This window comes from Pollicipes pollicipes, unplaced genomic scaffold (assembly GCF_011947565.3).
Source record: "Pollicipes pollicipes isolate AB1234 unplaced genomic scaffold, Ppol_2.1 Scaffold_3447;HRSCAF=4054_pilon_pilon_pilon, whole genome shotgun sequence".
Taxonomy (NCBI): Eukaryota; Metazoa; Arthropoda; class Thecostraca; order Pollicipedomorpha; family Pollicipedidae; genus Pollicipes; species Pollicipes pollicipes.
The window spans coordinates 19,493,186-19,512,353 of record NW_023596297.1 but is presented as its reverse complement, the minus strand read 5'-3'; the positions used below and the strand labels follow the sequence as shown (position 1 = coordinate 19,512,353).

General features: G+C 56.4%; 2 protein-coding genes and 1 long non-coding RNA gene across 3 annotated transcripts; 1 reads left to right on the top strand and 2 right to left on the bottom strand.

Annotated features, from left to right (window-relative positions):
* Positions 1-3,352: 3,352 nt before the first annotated feature.
* Positions 3,353-11,271, top strand: LOC119091412 (lysosomal Pro-X carboxypeptidase). Its single transcript, XM_037214194.1, has 8 exons — positions 3,353-3,495; positions 4,074-4,214; positions 6,154-6,437; positions 7,555-7,712; positions 8,820-8,989; positions 9,559-9,726; positions 10,235-10,504; positions 10,857-11,271. The coding sequence occupies exons 1-8, from the start codon at positions 3,406-3,408 to the stop codon at positions 11,013-11,015; spliced, it is 1,440 nt and encodes a 479-aa protein (XP_037070089.1). The 5' UTR covers positions 3,353-3,405; the 3' UTR covers positions 11,016-11,271.
* A 1,920-nt stretch (positions 11,272-13,191) lies between these two features.
* On the bottom strand, positions 13,192-15,288 carry LOC119092252 (zinc finger protein Gfi-1b). Its single transcript, XM_037215223.1, has 4 exons — positions 15,091-15,288; positions 14,424-14,561; positions 13,926-13,997; positions 13,192-13,260 (listed from the first exon to the last, which is right to left on the bottom strand). The coding sequence occupies exons 1-4, from the start codon at positions 15,286-15,288 to the stop codon at positions 13,192-13,194; spliced, it is 477 nt and encodes a 158-aa protein (XP_037071118.1).
* Positions 15,289-16,768: 1,480 nt separating this feature from the next.
* LOC119091411 (uncharacterized) lies at positions 16,769-18,826 on the bottom strand. The gene is made up of 4 exons (XR_005093416.1): positions 18,732-18,826; positions 18,300-18,416; positions 17,861-17,965; positions 16,769-17,337 (listed from the first exon to the last, which is right to left on the bottom strand). It is a non-coding gene; the product is annotated as an uncharacterized LOC119091411 (long non-coding RNA).
* Positions 18,827-19,168: the final 342 nt, after the last annotated feature.

Here is a 19,168-nt window from a genome sequence, read left to right as displayed (position 1 = left end):
TGTGTGTGTGTGTGTGTGTGTGCGTGCGTGCGTGCGTGCGTGCGTGCGTGCGTGCGTGCGTGCGTGTGTGTGTGTGTGTGTGTGTGTGTGTGTGTGTGTGTGTGTGTGTGTGTGTGTGTGTGTGTGTGTGTGTGTGTGTGTGTGTGTGTGTGTGTGTGTGTGTGTGTGTGTGTGTGTGTGTGTGTGTGTGTGTGTGTGTGCATGTATGTATACGATCCACGGATCCCTTCATGGGTTTCCTCCGCCTGAATGCCTCGTTTGCGGCCTTTGTGGCGCGCTGTTGCCCGGTTCAGCGTAGCGTTGCGTGCTCTGTGCCTTATCGTCCATTACTTCGTGGAGGTCACGCACTTTGCAAACAAAGACCGGCCGAGCGCATGCGGTTTTTGTTTGATCTATGGTCGCAATCAATGGACTAGAAACCTAGCCAGAGCACATACAAAACCAGGCTCAAAAGCGGCTCTATTTCATGTGGGTGCGTGACAAGAGCCACACCGTGACTTGATCGTCGAAGCGTATAGTTCGGGGCGCCGGTAATTGTAACGTGCGCAGCCCCACACGGAAGTGCATTGAGGCGTTTCAAGCCTTAGCTGACTTCCGGGACCAATCGTTCCTAACCGAAGGCCTGGACGCGTCGCATCGGTCTCCGGCGGCGCATGCGCAGGGCCGAGGAAGTCGAGTGCCCCTCCCCCTCAGGATCTGGTCTCTCGGCACATAGCACGGGCGTATAGAAACACTGGAGGAGCGTTCTCGCCAAAGCACTGCGAAAGACCGCAGAAACGTGTTGCCTTAGATCAATTAGTGGGTTACCGGAGCTTACAAAACAGCAACATGATTTGCTCGGCACACAGTTGTATAGAAAAGGTAACTATCAGAAGCTAAATTTAAAGGTAAAAACTAAAGCCAAAAGCTATGTGGCGGCGGGGGCGGAGGGCGGGGGGGGGGGTACGTCGATGCCTTTCATAAGTTTCCGCAGGGACAGGACCTGGTCAGATGTACGCTCCAGAATGGTGCACCTGAAGAAGGCTAATGCCATCCTTTTTTCTTACTCACGAACATCTTTTATGTCTTTTTTACGGAATGAGGGCTCTGACGAGCTAGCCAGGCGCGCTAGTATCGCCATACTCTATTTCAGCTGACGCAAAGGTCGAATAGGCTAGCTGAAGTAAGCTTTTGAAATGATCGGGACAAAAATCCTCTTCTGGCAGTGATCACGTGGCTAGTCGAATGTCTTTATGTGAGGCTCGCTGAAAACCAGTGAAAGGCACGAGAGCTCATATGAGGCCAAGTGGGGTCACCTACATGTCACGCGCTGCGCCGGTCTTTGACACCACCTCGGCAGAGTATCATGTGGTGCTGTGGTGGTGCAGGGTTAGAACGCTTGACTCTGGACCTGTCGGTCCTGATTCGAGCTCCTGCTACCGCATCCTACGTCATACTCGATAAGGGCGTCCGCCTCGAAATGGTTCTGGCAGGCGGTAAGACGTAAAGCCCCAATTATCGTTGTTATTTTGCCTCCACAGAGTGCAGGCAGTTGTGATAAAAATGGAATGGGGTGTCAACATACATTACCGTGGTACAACACAATCTTGAAGATGTACCTTGTCAGTTATCTATGCGAAGGTTGAGTATGTGTGTACTTAATTTTCCGAACTCTTCTCACAGCCGTACTTATATCGCTGACCCCGGATTGACTTCAGATGACCCCAGCTACCTTTTCTGACCTTGCGTGTGATACGGGTTATTTTTGTCGTTGAGTTTGAGGTTGTTGTACATTGTTTTCCTATGTAAAAGAAAATACTATTTCTGGTCAAAAGGGCAGAGGTTTACAAAAATCGGGTGTTTGGGTGACTATGCGCCCATATCCGGGGATTACAAACATATATATATATATATGTATATATATATATATGTATGTATGTATGTATATATATATATATATATATATATACATATATATATATATATATATACATATATGTATATACATATATATATATATATGTATATATATGTATATATATACATATATATATATATATATATATATATATATATATATATATATATATATATATATATATATATACATATATGTATGTATATTTTTAGCCAATATCAGGTGTGTGGTCTCCTTGATCTTTCTAAATTTCCAGTGTTACCCTCTGTCGCCCTCAGTGCTGTTTCCTCATCCCATGCTCATTTGTGATCGTACCCTGACCATGCACGCTCCACCACGCCTAACGTCAGTCACAGCCGGATGGTTGCCTTTTGTGCTCTTTCAGCCCGACAAACAGAGGTCGACTTGTTTTTCTTGTGTATGACTTGCCCTGTCACAACTGCAAGGAATATCGTTTTTGCAGTTCTTTGTATGATCCTTAGGTGTTGGCGGTCTGACTTTGGTAGATCTTCTCATGAGCATTGAATTCCTTCTAAAGGCTGTCCTGGTGGTAGGCGGTCCACAGATTCTCCTGATTTCCTCAGTCAAGCCATCAAGTCAAAACAGTCTAAGTTCTTCACGCGTGCGGGGGTTGGTAGTGGCTACCTTATCTACTCCGGACTTTCTCTCCAGCACAGTCATCGATGTGAACGCCTAGCAAAATCTGTGCCATTTTTGCCTTTCAGTCGCACTGGAAAAGTTTACAAAGCCAGGTACGTTCTATGCTAATCTTCACTGGCCTTAAGTGATAATTGCCTGTTGATGGGTTACGGCACCATGCATCACTTCGCATGAACAATGTCCGGCGGAAGATTCCGGGAAAACTCTGGCGGCTGAGCGCCATTGTCAACTTACTGCAACGCGGCCAACCAATGGTGCGAAGGCGCCCGAGCTTGCAGCGTCAATACCATCGCGCCCGAAATGGCATCACGCGGTGACGACACACGCAAGCGGAATGGCGTTTCTCACTGCAGTTGATCCGGCTCGATATCCTAACATCAGCTGTTCGCACCGTCATATTCAGGACATCCTCGTGTCTGCAGAGCTGATCATTCAGCTGACGATAACGGCAGTCCCCTCTGGCCCCGCTCTTTTTCATTGTACAGCGGTCTGTGCTGGCTGACCACAGGATAAACAATTCCAGCGTGACGTCGACGAGCCGTTGCCGTTTAAACGCGCACAGCATACGGCATCCTGGAAACCCATCGATGCGTGCGAGGTCATCCCTCCGGTGTCCTCGGCGGGGTCGACCTCTGGTTCAAGCGCACCTTCATGCCGCCACGCCGAGCCCCCGCGCCCTCTCCAGCGAGGCTGAACGCGCCCCTGCCGCCGCCGGCTATCTTATGGCGGAAAGGAAATCCGACCCGACGGCGTCCGCTCTGCGCAGGGGGGGGGGGGGGGGAGGGAGGGTCCGCAGCCAGGCCGCAGATTCCGCCGGTCGGCAGTGTCCGGCGCCATACCGGCAGGGGATGGACATGTGGACGCCGTTGCTGCTCGCGTTGCTGGGCGCGTCCCGGGCGTTCGGGTACGGCTATGAGGAACATTGGTTCACCACGCAGGTAAGTGCGTGCCGGTGTGTACTGGGCAGGCGGACAGGCCTCCATCCGCTGCTTTATTCACACAGGTACGCGCGTTAGGCAGACGAACGTTCTGGTCTGGTGTTGTGAACTCAGATATCTTCCAGAATTTTTATCGGCGCCATCGGAGTGGTAGGAATTAATACTGTGCACCACGTTATGCAATTGCAGGAGACCAACGGTCGTAGCGCTCTTTGGGTGTGGTACTCGGTTGCATTGACATTGTACTCGGTACTCGGTTGTAAATTGATCTTAGTCTGGAGTCTGGTTGATATTTGCATGCCTGCAGAAGAGAAGCTAGGGACCCACCGACTACTCCCGCGTGGCGTGGTGTTGATGTTTATGGATAAACAAACCTGTGGCGGCATGAACACTGTCAAACAGCACCACAAGGTTTCAGGATAGAAAAGTAATTCCAGGAATCTCAATACTGCTACTTTGCAAAGACTTCCTCAGTACCTACAGGTAGCTTACTATTTGCAGATTAAGTGCACAGTCAGTCGACCGTGAGTTAGCATCTTCAGGCGGCGTAAATCCAACCGTCTGTGGATCATCCACAGGTGGACCACTTCAGTTTCGCCAACAACGACGTCTTCAAGATGCGCTACCTGGTGAACGACAGCTGGTGGGACGGCGACGGCGGTCCCATCTTCTTCTACACCGGCAACGAGGGTGACATCGAGCTGTTCCTCGAGAACACGGTATGCCGATCGCCGGTCTCCCGACGTGAACGCGTCGGGAGGGACAGCCACGACACTTGTGCGACGGGATCGGGAGGCTGTAGGTTCGAGGCTCGTCGTCGCCCGTATTTTAATTAGCGCTGGTGCATTTAGGGGATGTTGATCTTAAATGCTGCAGAAGTGTCAGTGTTTTAAAGTGATAGATACCAGTGCTAACGCCGAAACCTGTTTGAGAATGGCGAAAACGCTTTGAAAACAACACGGCGAGGGCAAGTCCAACTCCCTATTTATTACCTACGCACGACACCTGCTACCGTGCTTTGCATCAGGACCTCATACGTCGGGTGGCGTGAGGCTTTAGGACATCACGCACCGGGTGGAGCGAGGCATCAGGACCTCACACACCGGGTGGCACGAGGTGGGGGACGTGCCACTAGCAGAAAGACCTGGACCCGCGATCATCACGCCATTTAAGTGTGACGACATTAACAGCACGCCCGCCACGGCCTTCAAAAAGGTCTTGGCCATCAACCAGAGGTAGTCATTGTCAGCTTTCATGCTTTTTCACACAACTGTCCATCATGGAATGGGAGTCTGTCGTCATGACGTAAACCACGTTGAGAGCTGCACAATCGTTGGCTAATGCGCATCGGGGTCTCCTTTTCCTGATAGTCTTATCAACGTGTTTTTTTCTTGAAGGGGGATGCAATCCATATCCGACAAGTGTGAAAACCCAGCAACTTTGCACCCTGCATGTGTATGAAACTCTGATTGTGGCACGGTGTGGACAGTGGGTATGTTGGAATGAAGATTCCTGCCAGATGGCGCACTCACGCCGCACTTGACAATGATGGTTCAGCTTGCAGTGGGAGCAGGCGGTGAGCTGGGGTGGGAAAGAAGCGACCTGCTTTGGATGCTGCTTTTTGTGTAGTGACAGAAGGTGGCGCTCTCCCACCGGCGCACTGCGCACTGTACACCGCCATTTAAACGTCCAGCTTTACACACACGCACGCACGCACGTACGCACGCACGCACGCACGCACGCACGCACGCACGCACACACACACACACACACACACACACACACACATACATACATATATATATATATATATATGTATATATATATATGTGTATATATATATATATATATATATATACATATATATATATATATATATATATATATATATATATATATATATATAGACCTGACTAAGCAATATAATGGTAATGCAATACTGAAAATATGAAAACAATGATACAATGATGCAACAATGACGTCTGTAGACAGCTTTTTCATTTGAAAAAAATGCATGGCATTGCCAACCGACAAAAAATGTTTAGGCTGCCGCAGCAGCAATCATTCCCTCCCATGTATACAGATATTCAGTAAACCCGTATGAGCGCACTGGGTGAATGCGTGCGTATGGTTAACATTTGATCGGTCATATCAATGCGGTCTAACACATTTGCACCACTGACGTAAAGCCTCCTAGACTCTTTCTTTTGCTGGAACTATGATTGAACTCTTTGTTGGGTAAAGACTAGGCATCTAGTTTAAGAAAAGTAATGATTTATTGTACAAGTTAGACCGGGAATGAGGAACTAGCAAGCTCAAAGTGGGTTCGATGTGATGTGAAATCCAAATCTTACGCCGCCAAGTTCATCATTCACGCAGACAGAGACGGAAAGGACATTGCTCGTTCGGGGCGATCCCATGCAGCTTACATGGGTGGGTGAGGTAATATCGCGGAAATTGCAGACGAAATGCTGGACCCGTTTTCATCAATGTGCATCAAGCAGGTTATAGAACACTCGCCATGTTGCCACTTTACTTTCCAGCTGCAGCCGTCAGAGGCCTGGGCGGTCACGACGGCCATCGACCGCACGCCCCTGTGTTGACCTGCGGGCTCGTCCTGCGGCGATCATGACGCGCCGCTGACCATCGCCGCCACAGGGGGCCATGTTCGACATAGCGCCGGAGTTCGGCGCGCTGGTGGTGTTCGCCGAGCACCGCTACTACGGCCAGTCGCAGCCGTACCCGAACGTCTCGCTGTCGGACCCAGCGCGCGCCGGCTTCCTGACCTCGGAGCAGGCGCTGGCCGACTACGCCGACCTGCTGACGCACCTGCGCGCCACGCTGCCGGGGGCGCAGGCCAGCCCCGTCATCACGTTCGGCGGCTCCTACGGCGGCATGCTGGCCGCCTGGTTCCGGGTCAAGTACCCGCACGTTGTCCAGGGGTGAGGGGAACGACAAGGGCTGCGCGCTGTCGCCTGGTGTGCAGGGTGTGGTCAGTGACCTCCCGGCCTGTCATTGGGTCGTGGGCTACTTCATTGGGTGTGGGCTACTTCACGGCCAGGGGTGTGGGTTTCACTAACCTCTGGCCTGCGGGCGTGCGTGCGGGTCTACCAGGACACCGATACTGGAAGGTCGGTTCCCCACTGACCTGTCCGGAAGGTCAGCGTGACGCAGACCCCTACGTCGTAAGGTCAGGAACGCTGACACCTTCCGGCGCAGGAGTCAGCATCCCGCCGACGCTCCGGTCGCAGTGTCTGAGGATGCTGGCCCTTGGTCCGGAGGTCAGTGTCACACTGACTACTGCGCAGTTGAGAGTCGTGTTCACTGCTTGGCGAAGGATGGGGATGGGACATCATCGCCCTTTTCACTGAATATTCGACACTCTAATTTCACTTTGGGCCTAGTGAGGCGGTATCCTGAGCATAGCTAAGGCTAAAGCTTAGTCGTTGGGCTGTAAGGTATGGGTCTGGTGCAGCGGGGCGTACCTCTCAGGCACTGCCTCTGGTTCTGGCCTCGCTCAATCGGCCTGGCGTGTCTCCTATGTACTCATCCTGGACCTGACCCCATTTCGAAAGTCTGGTTAGCTCAGATGTAGGCCATTAATACAGAATGGGGTCAAAGTTTGGCGACAAACACCAGGCTGGTGCAGGGTGGGCAGGGCGGGGCTGATGACCGAGTATCGATGATCGAAGGGATGATGATGGAATAGCCGAGCAGATAATCGATCCATGCCTATTAATAATGGACACTAGCGTGTCACAAAATGTGAGAACGCGATCGGAAGATTAGCTCAAAGACAGGGGGCACAATACAAGTGCATGCGTTTTTGTACATGCGTTTTACCTATTTGGCCGTTTATTCTATTTGGCCGATGGCCGTTTTGTTAACGCAGTGCACATTTGGGCCAGCGCATAGCGAAGGAAAGTACGTGAACTGTCCGTTTATCTTGCAAACGAAGAAGCGCACGAGACAGATGCAACGCCTGCACGTTGCGTGCTGTTCCCAAGACCTGTGGAAGGCTGTCCGTCCTGGCTGGTCTGTACACTGGTACCGTTTCAGGGCGATCGCGTCTTCGGCACCGATTCTGCAGTTCACGGGCATCACGCCGTGCGAGGCGTTCGGCCAGGTGGTGACGCGCACCTTCGGCAAGGAGGGTGACATGTGCCCCCGCGTCATTCGCAAGTCCTGGGACGCCATCGACCGCCTGACCGCGGACCGTACGTCATCACCCGACGCCCCTCCCCTTCCCCTCCCCGAGCACGCAGGTGACGTGCAAGGGTGTAGGAACTATGGGAAATAGATTGGAGGGGGGGGGGGGAGGGGTTCATACAATGCTGAACCCCACCCATCCCACATAGTCACCAAATGAGAAACATTAAAAAAACTTACAAAGAAGTAGGGGTGTTTTAGTAATCACCGTCTCTTTCCAGGAGTGTTTTGCTACGTTGTCCTCCCAGGGTGGTCGCGCCTATGGTGACAGACTCGCAAGACCGGTCGCTGTTCTATTGGTTAATCGACAGTGATGCAGGGTTGTGGGCAGTTTAGGTCACATAAATGCCGTGACACCTGTGCGACCTCAGGTGACGCGTGGCCTGATTTGAGGCGCCAGGCCCTACGCCCCTGCGTGCATGAGTAGGGCGCAACGCTCACGAAAACATAGCACGCTTGTAAAGCTTGGTTGACAATTTTTACTGTAATATGGCCAGGTTTGTGAGACTGTTTTTGCCAGAGAGTGTGACCATCTACCCCCGGCCCATCGCTCCCCACGCGATGCGCCAGGGACAGTGCCGCACCTACCGCGTGACGTCAGACCGCGGCCATGACGTCAGACCGCGTCTGTGTGGTCAGCGTGCCCATGCCGGGGCGTTCCCGCCCGTCTCTGGTCGTGCTGCCCGTGGCACCGGGCGTCATCTGGTGTCCGCCGTCCGGCCGCCGCCTGCCCCGTCCCCAGATGGGACCCATTATGTGCCGGTGCCGGGTGTGGCGTGCCGCCGCGAGCAGCCGGCTCCGGTTGGGCCTGCCTCGAGCTGGCCGTGGCGGAGCGCCGGCCCTGGGGACATGGCGGGTACCCCATGTCTCCCAGGAGCAGCGCGAGCCAGCGTTTAAACACTCACCTCGGCGTAGCGACAAGGAGGGGTGAGACCGGGCGTGTCGTATGTCGGGACCAGTGGGACACTGACCCAGGGCCGGTGGGCGTCTGACCACCCACCGAAGTGCGATGGCGGCACTTGGAAACCACGCTGCAGGACGTCAGCCGAACCTGTAGCGGACGCGGTGCGCTCTGATGTGCGTCATCTCCACCCTTCGTCTGGCGCCCTCCACAGAGGAGGGCATGGACTGGCTGAGCGACGCCTGGAACCTGTGTAGTCCGCTGAACAGCTCCCAGCTGACGGACTTCAAACAGTGGCTTAACGACATGTACACCAACTTCGCCATGATCGACTACCCGTACCCGGCCAGCTTTCTCTCCCCGCTGCCCGGCTACCCCGTCAAGGTATTGGTTGCACATGAATCCGATGTATTTGTATAGGGTTTAGATTGCTGATGAGCAGAGCTCGACTTCGATTGTATGGAATACCTGGTAACGAATGTGGTGGCTATATCTTGTTCGGGTCGCTCGGTGAAATTTGCTACCCCTCAACCTAGTTTTGTGACATGAAATGCGAATATTTGAAAAAGATGCTTGTGCTGCTGAAAGTGCCAGTCGATGCAGAAACGGTACATGTGTCGTGCGGAGGACGGCCACCCGTGGCGGCTGTCCCGCCTGACTCACCGTCACGCTGGGTCCAGTCCTGCCGGCTTGAGCCCTGGGTTCCGATTACAAAAACATTCACCGATGGGACTACCACATGCACGAGCTCCATTTCACAATGGTAGTGGGCTTGGTCTTAGACTTAACATGTGGGCAAAAACCGACGTGGTCTGCCCGAGGCTAACGACCTTCCCTTGGAAGTGCGATCACCAATGACGCGCGCGCGTCACTCTGTTTCATCGTGGCGTCACGTTTGCTATCGGGCGTGGCGGAATGGCCACTAACTAACGCGCACCTCCTGCGCCGCTCAGGTGGCTTGCTCGTACCTGCACGACGACCACGGGAACGACGACCGCGCGCTGCTCACCAACATCTACGACGTCATCAATCTGTACTTCAACTACACCGGCGCCGCCGACTGCGTGGATACCGGCAGCCAGGGCACGTCGTCCCTGGGCGACGACGGCTGGGACTTCCAGGTGAGCGGCCGATGGCAGCCAGCTGCTGGAGCGGCTTCCTCTCGACCCGTCAGCTCCCCGCGGCCCGCGGTCGCCGCGGGTCGGACTCGCTGACAGCTACGCGACTGTCCCGAGCAGGTGACCGCTGCCAGGTGCTGGCGCCACCTGGCGCGCCAGTCGCCACTTTCGCCCGAGCGTCTCATTGTCGCATCAGCTCGCGCGCGTCACATGCGTCCTGGAACTCGTTGTCGCGTCGTCGGACGGACTCCCACGTCCCGTAACCATCTGGACACGTACTAGAGGCCCGTCAAGTTTCCCCGATACCGAATAAAGGACTGTCGCTGCAGACTGTGCCCCCAGCCGACCCTCTCCCTCACGAGCCACAGCACCATCCCTCCCCGGCACGTGACCCCCTGCGCTTGACCTCTGGCCTCCGCCGCTATCTGCCTCGCGTGATCCCGTCAGCTCTCCCTCTTGCCGCCCCCCCCCCCCCCCCCCCCAGCACGCAACCCGCGCCCTTCTGCCACAGGCCTGCACGGAGATGGTGATGCCCATGTGCTACGACGGCGTGGCGGACATGTTCGCACCATCGCCGTGGAACCTGGCCGAGTACACGGCTGCCTGCCGCGCGCGTCACAACGTGCAGCCACGCCCGCTGATGGCGCCGCTGCTGTATGGCGGCCTCAATATCACCGGCAGCAGCAACATCGTGTTCGCCAACGGCCTGCTTGACCCGTGGTCGTCGGGAGGTGTGCTGCGCTCCCTCTCGGACTCGCTCGTGGCCGTCATCATCCCGAACGTAAGTGGCCGGCCGGGGTGACCTCGGGCCGGCTGGGTGGCCTCAGACTGTCCGGGGTGGCCTCGGGCAGGTCAGGTGACCGTGCCCTCAGGGCAAGCGCATGCGACGGATGTGTTGCCGCGTTATCTGCTTCACGCACATTGTCAAATAACCACAGCACCGGCTGAGCTGCCTGTCACGTGACCCTGCTTTGCGACGTGCAACGCCGCGCTGCAACGCTGTCAAGGGGTCGCGTCACACAAGCGGGTTCGATGGCCGTTGACAGCACGCTGTGGGATGCAACCCGGGTGTCCCTGTCCCGTGTCCGCCCTGGTGAGGGCCCGCCTGACCCGGCCGGGCGTCCGCGTGGCAGGGAGCTCATCACCTGGACCTGCGCGGCTCGAACCCGGCCGACCCGCCAGACGTCATCGAGGCGCGCCGCGTGCAACGCGAGTTCATCGGCGTCTGGATCAAGCAGTACGAGAAGGTCAAGGACCGCAACGCCTTCAATGCCGCCAAGAAGCGGTGGTGAGGCGGCGGTACAGGGAGAGGAGCTGTCGCACGCGCGTTTATAGACCTCACTGTACGTAAGGATGGGCGAGCGCTCTCTGTGTGACGGAGGAGGCCAGCACTTGGGCTTTTTGCGGTGCCAAATACCAATTCTTGAAAAGGATGTCAGGGCACCAATGTACGCTCCGTACTGACGAGTGTGGTGTCGGCCGAATGATAAACGCTTTTTAATGGCGACATGCACTGTTCCGAGAGTACACACAAGAGCTGACTGCCGATTGGTCTGGTTTATAAACCACAGGAGTCTTGCGTGTCGCACACAGCACGTCAGCGCTAACATAGCGGAGATCAACGCCCTGCATCATAGAGCCGGCTGTCAGCGTGACGAGGACAGACGGCCCCGGGGGCGCATATTGCGTCACAACTACTCCACGCGAGCCCAGGTCGCCAGCCGGCCTGCGCACAGCACGCAGCAGCGTTCACCACGACCCACAGCACTGAGAAACAACAGCAGGCGTCCGTGGCTTCAGGCCGCTGCGTCGGCGCTCAGCATTGGGTAACACATTGCGTCACCTAATGATACGCTCGCCCGCCGCGCCGTCATCGGCAGCAGCGCCGGATGTCGGCACACTCCATTCGGTCGCCACTGACAGCGCACAGGCGGCATCCGTAGGCGGGATCGACGTCATCACACGGCGCACCGACGAGTGACGCGACACGGCGTGCTGCCTGGGTCAGGTTGGAGGGGTGCGACCGAGGCATTCCACGACCGTGCGGAGGGACGCTGGAGAGAGTGCCCCGGTGAGGCTCAGCGGGGAGATCGTGGCGAGGAATACTGGAGAGTGCCTTGGTGAGGCTCAGCAGGGAGATCGTGGGGAGGGACAGGGATACCAGGAGAGTGCCCTGATCAGGATCAGCGGGAAGGTTCGCCACAAGTATTGATTATGGCGAGAGCCACTGCCACGGTGCATTCACGCAACACGCAGCAACACACAATGGACGAAAATAATACATCCAAAACATGGACAGCCTCAACAAACGTCCGCGGGAAGACCAACGCTACGCGAGGATATCGAGCAGCGGCGGATCTCGACTCCGTGACTTCGTCCCAAAACTCAGAACGAGGTAGTTCACCAATCATAATGGTGTCTCAACCTTCCGAAACCTCGTAGACTTCGTATCAAATCCACGGAGGTGCTAGAAGCGCATCACCGCGGCGAACCAACAGCTTGCGTGGCCAAATGTACCACACACATCGTAACACCAATGCCATTATGACAATGAAGCAAAAGCTAACATGACTAAAAATATCATGCAAGTGCTGCGACAGCCTGACTTTCGATCCCTCCAATGTTTACCCAGTTCCATACCTTATTGCAGTGACCCGGGGCCTGCCAAGCTCGTTACAGGTGCTGGTATACAGAGGGCACTGACGCGGGGGAGGGGGGGGGGGGGGGGCACTACCACCGGCCGACAGGGACCAGCCCGGTGATGAGGTCCGCGTCCACTGTGGCAATATGGTTGTTCCAATAACTGGAACCCGAGGTGCACACGTCAGCCATACCAGAACGGCATTTGAACCGCAAGCAGCTGTTGCTCCGGCTGACAAACCATCGTGAGGTTGCCATCCCGACCCTGAGGCCGCGGCATGGCCAACCCTCGACGGCGGCATCAGTTCGTGACGTAATGCTGGGCACGCCACGGCATGTCACGACACGGATCACGAAGCTGGGCTGTGTCACACGCGGAGCAAATCACGACTGGTGTCACAACTGTTTCCTCCATCATGTTTCATGACGTCGCATAAGCGACTGTCGTGTCGCGAGCCGATGTGTCGTGACCCGACGAACCGCGACCTTGGGCCATGTAATGACATGTTTCGTGACACCGGACCATATCACACGTCCCGTACCGCTGACCGGTCACGACAGGCTTCGCAACACTCAACGCGCCGCACATGTAGTGGCGCTGTTCTTTTTCTCGTGCCTCGAAGCGCCAGCCTAGGTTTCGTGACGCTGGGCTACGTCACGACAGGTTTCGTGGCGTTGGGCTATGTCACGACAGGTTTCGTGACGCTGGGCGTGTGCCAAGTTCCGTAACGCCGGGCTGTGTCACGACAGCTTTCGTGACTCTGGGCTGTGTCACGATAGGTTTCGTGACTCTGGGCTGTGTCACGACGGGTCCCTGATGCTGGGCTGTCACGACACGTTTCTGACACGCCGCCCCGGCTGCTGGCACCGTTCACCGTGGTCTTTGACCAGGTGACTCTGTAGACCAGACGGGGCAGTGTGAAAGATGGAGCGGGCACCCGTACGGCGGCGAGGCGATCAGCGAAGCGGGTGGTCGGCCACCCTCTCCAGTGCCCACATCAGATGACGCACACAATGAACAGCTGGATGGAAGTGGTCATGGGGACCGGCATGTGAGGCAGAGCCGAGAACTAAAGCATCTCGATATCATGCAAGCTTCGCGCTAATAGTAGTAATGCAGCCACTCATTACAGATGCGAACCATCTCTGTGGCACCGGACCCACGGGGAGCCAAGGCAGCAGCCATGACTTCCCTTTTCACCTACAATGGCTTTTATCTCGTCGAAGGGCATGAAATGGCCTTCCATGGTATCCACAGTGAAAATATTTTAAAAGGGTCCCTCTCCAGCCCAACAATACACATTTTCCACCATTTGGTTCTCTGCATTCATGCTAGAATACGGGAAACCGAAATACCCCTTCCCCGCACATGAAGTCATCCCCCAAAACGACCACATTCCCATGAGCTGTCCAGGCCGCGGTTCACTGATCACAACACCACGATATCCACGCCGCCCCGGTGAGCGAGGTCCCCACGCCACATCTCTCGGCCCGGGCCGCGTCCACGTCTCCTGCGATGATCGTCGGCGCGACACCCTCCCCGTTGGGAGAGGAGCCCTTACCTTGAGACGATCGGCCCGGTGAAACTGGCGACTGCAGCAGTGGCAGACGAACCGGCGTTCGCCAGAGTGCAGCTGAAACAGCCCCGAGCATCAGGAATGCTGCAGCCGGATGGCGGCCGCGACGCTGACTTGCGACCGCGAAACGGCAGGTTCGCGCCCCACCGCGAGAAAATTTTCATGCTTCCGCTGACGTCAGCGCGGAGGACCGCAAGGCTTCTAAGCTCAGCTCCAGCGATGCTGACACATAAACCGTACTACACTGTTTGAACGCGGTGCAACGTATTGCTGAACCACGCGATACAGGATCTATGCGCTGAGTGGGCTACAGCAAACTGGGCACGAACCTGGCACAGCTGAACACATCAGACCTGTCTGAACTGCTGTCCAGATTGGCGATCGCACATTAGCCCTTTCCAGAGGCCCACATCCACGGCACTCTCTCTCGAGCGCGCCCGGACGCGCCCCATGAGCAGCGCCGTCGGCGCGCGTGGAGCGCACCTTCAGGTGGGTGTGCAGGTTACTGCTGGAGCTGAACGAACGGCCGCAATGGCGGCAGACGGGGCGCGGGGCCCTCTCCTGGTGCAGCCGCTGGTGGACCTTCAGGTAGTCGGCCCGGGTGAACGACTTGCCGCACATCTGAGGCAGCACGCGCACGTGTCGAAACGAGCCCTGCGGCGCTGACCAACACAACATCAACTGAGGCGAACGCGAGACTGCGGGCACAGATTCGTGGCTGAATACTCGGTATTGCTCGGTTGAATACGGCACTGGTTGTACAACAGTCCAGCGTCATGTGTATGTGCGGGGCCGATTCGCACTCCCTCTATGGCCTCTGCGGCCAAATCGACCCACAGAGGCCGAGTTGTTCCTGTATATAACAATTACACGCAGCAGCCACAAAACACCGACGGTTGCTACTGCATCCCGGTTTTGAGTGTGGGACACGAGAGAGCAGCAACAATTCTCACACCACCGGCATCTCTCATTGATGACACTTCCCCCACCTCTAGCGGAAACATTATGCACATCAACTGGAGTGGACGAACCGCCTACGAAACCTTCAAAAGTGCACCTGAAAGTCTCAAGATACCCGGCGGCGCGCGGCTCTCGCGGGCAACTACGGAGCAGGCAGCGACGCACGACGTGCCACGACGTTGGCCCTGACCTCACAGGTGGAGGCTCGGCTCCGCTGGTGGGTGTCCAGGTGGCGCCAGAAGGCCTGCAGCGTCCCCAGCTGAAGGCCGCACAGTCGGCACAGCAGCGTCCGCTCCACGCCGTGCGACGACCGCACGTGTTCCGTGAAGCCGTGGAACGACGACAGCGTCTGAGGGCGAACCGGACGTGGCAGCCCACTTCGAACCATGTAACACGACTCTCGACTGCTGATCCCGACGTAAACCGCGGCAACCGACTCTGAACCGCGGCAATCGACTCTGAACCACGGCAACCGACTCTGAACTGTGTGATCTGAATCTGAATCTGAACCTGCTGAACCCGACTCTGAACTGCTGAACGCGACTCTGAAAACGCTGAACACAAATCTGAACCGTGTAACTCGACACTTACTTAAACGAGTTAGACGACTGGGACGGGTGGGTGTCATGTCCCAGGATATCTGGCATCATGCAATGCTTCCCATAATATCTGGCACCATGCAATGCTTCCAGGAAGCCAACGCAAAGCTACCCATGGTAAGGAAGCTTTTGACAGGCTTCCAAGCCAGATTCGCAGCCCAACACATGTCCGGCAAAGCCAATCGTAAGGCGGCCGGCCCACGCTGTGGAAAGACACACCTCTGTGCACAGTGTGCAGCGGTAGTTTTTGCCGTGAACGTTCTTCAGATGCGCGTCAAGCGTGGCCTTGGCGGCGAACGAATCCTGGCAGAAGCAGCACGGGTAGCTGGGCCGCCTAGCAGCGACCGTCTCCGCTGCGCCGTCCGTAGCCGCCGCAGCTGCGTCGGCGGCCTGAAGAGGATGCGACCGTCAAATGCACAGGCGGCAGCTGCGCAGGGAAGCGGGCCACGTTACATAGGCCGACGACACAGCTTTGTCGGCCTCTCCTGACTTAACCCCGACCGGCATGATGCTATGTAAAAGTTAGAGATTATCGAGTTGCGTTCCCCCATAACAAACGTGAGTTAACCGTGATGATTTAGGGCACATGCCTAAAAGTGCAGAAAACTGCTCTAAAATTGGAGCCCGCCGATTCAGAAACAGCCACATGTGCCAGGCATTACAGCTCTCTTGTTGAGCACCTCCAGGGATCACGCCAGGAATCACGTGACAACAAGGAGCCAAAAGCCTAACGGACCCACGAGCATGCTGGGGGCAGGATCTGCGTTGCTTCCCACTGTCGCAGCGCCTGGCTCACGGCTGGCGCGGCGCTCGGCTCACGGCTCACGGCTGGCGCAGCGCCTGGCTCATGGCTCACGGCTGTCGCAGCGCCTGGCTCACGGCTAGCGAGGCGCTCGGCTCACGGCTCGCGGCTGGCGCAGCGCCTGGCTGACGGCTGGCGCGGCGCCTGGCTGACGGCTCACGGTTGGCGCAGCGCCTGGCTCACGGCTCACGGCTGGCGCGGTGCCCGGCTCACGGCTCGCGGCTGGCGCAGCGCCTGGCTCACGGCTCACGGCTGGCGCAGCGCCTGGCTCACGGCCCACGGTTGGCGCAGCGCCGCTGCTCACCTGGTCTGGGGCACCGGGCGGACGTCGGCTCGCTCCAGGCCTCCGGACCAGCCGGACCACGTGCGGCGACCCTGGCTGCTGTTGGCCGGTGGCCGCCGGGCGCGGCGGAGTCAGCGGGTCTGGCCGCAGCGGCGAGGTCGCGGCGGCCCGAGGCGTCAGGGCTTCAGTCACCGCCACCGGGACCTCCCGCATCGTCTCAAGAGCGGTATGGGGTGCAGTCCGGGCGGCCACGACGGCAGCGGCCGACGCGGTACGCATGGGCACAGCGGCCTCCGGTGCGTCTACCGGCGCGGTCGCACTCGAGTCACGTGACGCCGACCCCGGCGTCGTCACATCACGCGCTGGCGACATCCCAGGAGCCGAGCCCCGCCCGGTGGCAGCCAACGGCTGCGCTGTCAGAGCCAGCCCCGCGGAGACACCAGAGCCTCGCCGGCCGCCGCTCTCCTTGGCAGCCCCGCTTGGGGCCAGCGCGTCGCCATCGCCCGCCGCGGCGACCGTGTTTAAGCCGACCCCAGTCGAGCTCACGGCTTTTGGGGCCGAGGCCAAGGGCAGGGCGGGGGCAGTGCCACCGACGGCAGTGGCCGGGGCGGGCAGGAACGACGGAGAGGCCTCCGCCGGGGCCAGCACCGTCACCAGGTGTGACCCGGCGTCGCGACGGGGGGACGAGACGGATGGAGCGCCGACGGCGCACGCGCGCCCTGGGAGCGGAGTCGACTCCGGCCCCGGCGGCAGCTGCGGAGCAGACGGTACGTCAGATGAGCGAGGCGATGAGAGCACGCGTATGCACGCGTTGGTGAACAATGTCGAACAAGGGGGAACACGCACCACTTAGTGATCATTGGGCCAGGACGGATGGTACGATGTCAAACTGACGGATGTTTTCCATGATTATCCGTGCTCTCAACGTAAACAATGTCCCATGTGTGCAACAGCTTTCCTGGTTGCTCACTATGTTCATGCTCACCTGATTTGATGCCTCTCAGTACTGCACAACTTCAATGGCCTGCTTGTTGCTTACCTACATATCAAAGCTTCTGCTTGCATCATGCTGCAGGAATGAGGCCTGGTGGCCAAAATGGTGCAGCGCCACTGTTATGGACAGCAGCCATAACAAAAGGCTTATGATGGTTAATAATAGACCCACCCTTTCTTCTGGTGGCATACAATATATCCTCTGTGCTGCCAGTCAATGCCATCTCGACTGCTGTCCCTGTCCCTGTCCCGGTCCCTGTTCTGTGACAGCCAAGCCACTGACCTCTGCTGAAGACCACATGGACCGCTGCTGTCCGTCACCGGTGGCAGGACATGGCGGGTCCACTGCTCCCTCCGGCAAAATGCCCTCCAGCATGGTCAGCAGCCGCTGGCCGCGGAACGCAGAGCACACATCAGGTGTCCATCACAACAGGGGAGAGAAGTTGAAGGCGGCTGCTGCCCTGAACATGTTGAAACCATGTTGTGAGTCATTTCTTGGGAATGTGTTTGGATACCAACAGCACAAATACTATGATATAATTCATGGGTGTGCATGAATCCTATCCTGACCTTAAAACAAAATAACAGGGTTTATTTGAATGATAAATGACAGCAAGAGTAGCATGACATTACCACATAACCACCCAATCAAAGTGCACATCAGCGTAGCCTTATAAATTACCACCAGATCATGCTAAAAGGCATAATAAAAACTGCAGTACCTGAATGTCTTCCAGGAAATTTTCATAGATTATGAGAACTCTGTGTTTGCGCTCAACATCAAAGTCAGGAACAAGGAGCTGCAGCTCATACTGGGCTAAAACTCCACATTCTGAGAGCTGAAATGCAATGCCAATGAATCATTCATATTTTTAATGAACACTGATAGTTGCCAAAACATAACACTTCCAGGAGCAATTCTACTGAGGTGGGTTATGCAGACTGACATTTCCATACAAATTGTGAAAAGCAGTGCTTAGCAAAATTAGCAACATCATGCTATAAAAATGACGAAACAGCTTCGAACAGATACGGAAAAGCTCACAAAATGGAATTAAAAGTACAAAGCATCCAACTGGTATTATTAGGTCTACAAGTGCAGCTACCAGTTGCATTGCATTCAGCTTCGCTAATCTTAGGCTTACGGCACGTACCCCGCTGAAAAAGGTGTCAATCTTCTCTGCTGAGGAGGCTATAAAGTCCAATGTTGATATCATGGTGGTGGTGCATTGGTTGTGGGTTATTTCTATCAAGGAACCTCTTTTGCACTGTCTACCACTAGGTGGCGGGCGCCTGCCCGCCCGGCCATGCGGCGGCAAGGTGCACCCGAGCAAGCGCGGACGCTGCTAGCGACCGGCCGGTTGACACTTGCCAAGTCCGAAAACGGACCTCCCTGTAATTGCCCCCCCCCCCCTCCTTCCCAAATCTGGTGTAAACGTAGCACGTGTGCACTTGTGGTTGAAAAGCAGAGCTGTAGCGACGAGAGACCAGAGCTGTAACAGAGCTGTAACATCGCTTTCGGGACTATTCGCATGCATTATGAGGCGCCACTTCGGCTGGATTGCTACGGCTGAAGTCCAGTACGGGCCTC

What these genes read in the sequence shown, in the direction of transcription:
- LOC119091412 (XM_037214194.1), top strand. Translation starts at nt 3,406, where the DNA reads ATGGACATGTGGACGCCGTTGCTGCTCGCGTTGCTGGGCGCGTCCCGG. An exon ending in CGACCGCCTGACCGCGGACC is followed by an intron (nt 7,713 to 8,819) that starts GTACGTCATCAC and finishes CGCCCTCCACAG; the next exon opens with AGGAGGGCATGGACTGGCTG. An exon ending in TGCCCGGCTACCCCGTCAAG is followed by an intron (nt 8,990 to 9,558) that starts GTATTGGTTGCA and finishes TGCGCCGCTCAG; the next exon opens with GTGGCTTGCTCGTACCTGCA.
- LOC119092252 (XM_037215223.1), bottom strand. Translation starts at nt 15,288, where the DNA reads ATGGTTCGAAGTGGGCTGCCACGTCCGGTTCGCCCTCAGACGCTGTCG. An exon ending in GCCGAGCCTCCACCTGTGAG is followed by an intron (nt 14,562 to 15,090) that starts GTCAGGGCCAAC and finishes GTGCTGCCTCAG; the next exon opens with ATGTGCGGCAAGTCGTTCAC. An exon ending in ACCTGCACACCCACCTGAAG is followed by an intron (nt 13,998 to 14,423) that starts GTGCGCTCCACG and finishes GGGCTGTTTCAG; the next exon opens with CTGCACTCTGGCGAACGCCG.